At 65.2% G+C, this 1,143-nt stretch overlaps 1 protein-coding gene across 1 annotated transcript in view; it reads left to right on the top strand.

The window, feature by feature from the left end:
• Window positions 1–513: 513 nt before the first annotated feature.
• Window positions 514–1,143, top strand: part of PRDM12 (PR/SET domain 12) — a 10,873-nt gene continuing 10,243 nt past the window's right edge. The window contains exon 1 of the mRNA XM_006024374.1: window positions 514–736. Within this exon, the coding sequence (XP_006024436.1) occupies window positions 514–736 (223 nt within the window). The remainder of the gene's footprint in view (window positions 737–1,143) is intronic.

Consider the following 1,143-nt stretch of genomic DNA (forward strand, 5'->3'; position numbering starts at 1 on the left):
CGCAGGGCCGGGCTGGGAGCGGAGCCGCCTCCACCCCCATCCCCATCCCCATCCCCCGGGGGAGGGAAGGCAGGACGGGCGGGCACGGGCGGGAAGGGAAGGGGGGTCTCGGCAGCTCCGGCTCGTCGAGCTCCAACAAGTCTCTCTGCCAACGTCAGGGGGGTCATTAATAACCAATTAGGAGGGTCAGTGGCGCTCATATAAAGCGGGCGGAGGCTTTGCCAGGAGGAATCCGCCAGGTCTGCGCTCGCAGCCGGCTCCCAGCCCAGCCCGGGCCCCGCTCCGCTCCCGCAGCCCAGCCCCGGCGGCCCCTATGATGGGCTCGGTGCTGCCCGCGGAAGCCCTGGTTCTCAAGACGGGGCTGAAGCCGCCGGGGCTGTCCCTGGCCGAGGTGATCACGTCGGACATCCTGCACAGCTTCCTCTACGGCCGCTGGAGGAACGTGCTGGGCGAGCAGCTCTTCGAGGAGAAGAGCGGCCAGTCCGCTCCCGCAGCCCAGCCCCGGCGGCCCCTATGATGGGCTCGGTGCTGCCCGCGGAAGCCCTGGTTCTCAAGACGGGGCTGAAGCCGCCGGGGCTGTCCCTGGCCGAGGTGATCACGTCGGACATCCTGCACAGCTTCCTCTACGGCCGCTGGAGGAACGTGCTGGGCGAGCAGCTCTTCGAGGAGAAGAGCGGCCACGGCAACCCCAAGACCGCCTTCACGGCCGAGGTGCTGGCGCAGAGCTTCTCCGGGGGTGAGTACCGCGCGCCGCCGGGGCGCCCCGGCTCCTGCCCCCCTCCAGCCGCCTCCTCTCCCCCCAGCTCTGTTCCTCTCTTAATTTGCCGTGAAGCCTAATTCCCTTCCCATTCACATGATGTCAACCAGCTAATCTGCCCATTTTGTAAGAGGAATTCCTGGCCCCTTTGAAACAAGCCCCTTGGCCATTCAGGCGCGATGTATGGCTACAGCCTGCTTAAAGGGCTAATGAATTTAGAATTAGGCAGCGCTTTGGGGCCGCGGGGAATGAATGCGGATCGCTTTAGCGGCGTGACAAATGGCTGGACGGGCTGAAATAGACACCATTTAACCTCTTTCTCTGGCTCTCACCGGTTTCTTTTTCCCAGCTCCCTGCCTTGCTCGGGACCAGGGGGAGATCGCCCG

The sequence above is a fragment of the Alligator sinensis genome, unplaced genomic scaffold, assembly GCF_000455745.1.
Source record: "Alligator sinensis unplaced genomic scaffold, ASM45574v1 scaffold388_2, whole genome shotgun sequence".
NCBI lineage: Eukaryota > Metazoa > Chordata > Crocodylia > Alligatoridae > Alligator > Alligator sinensis.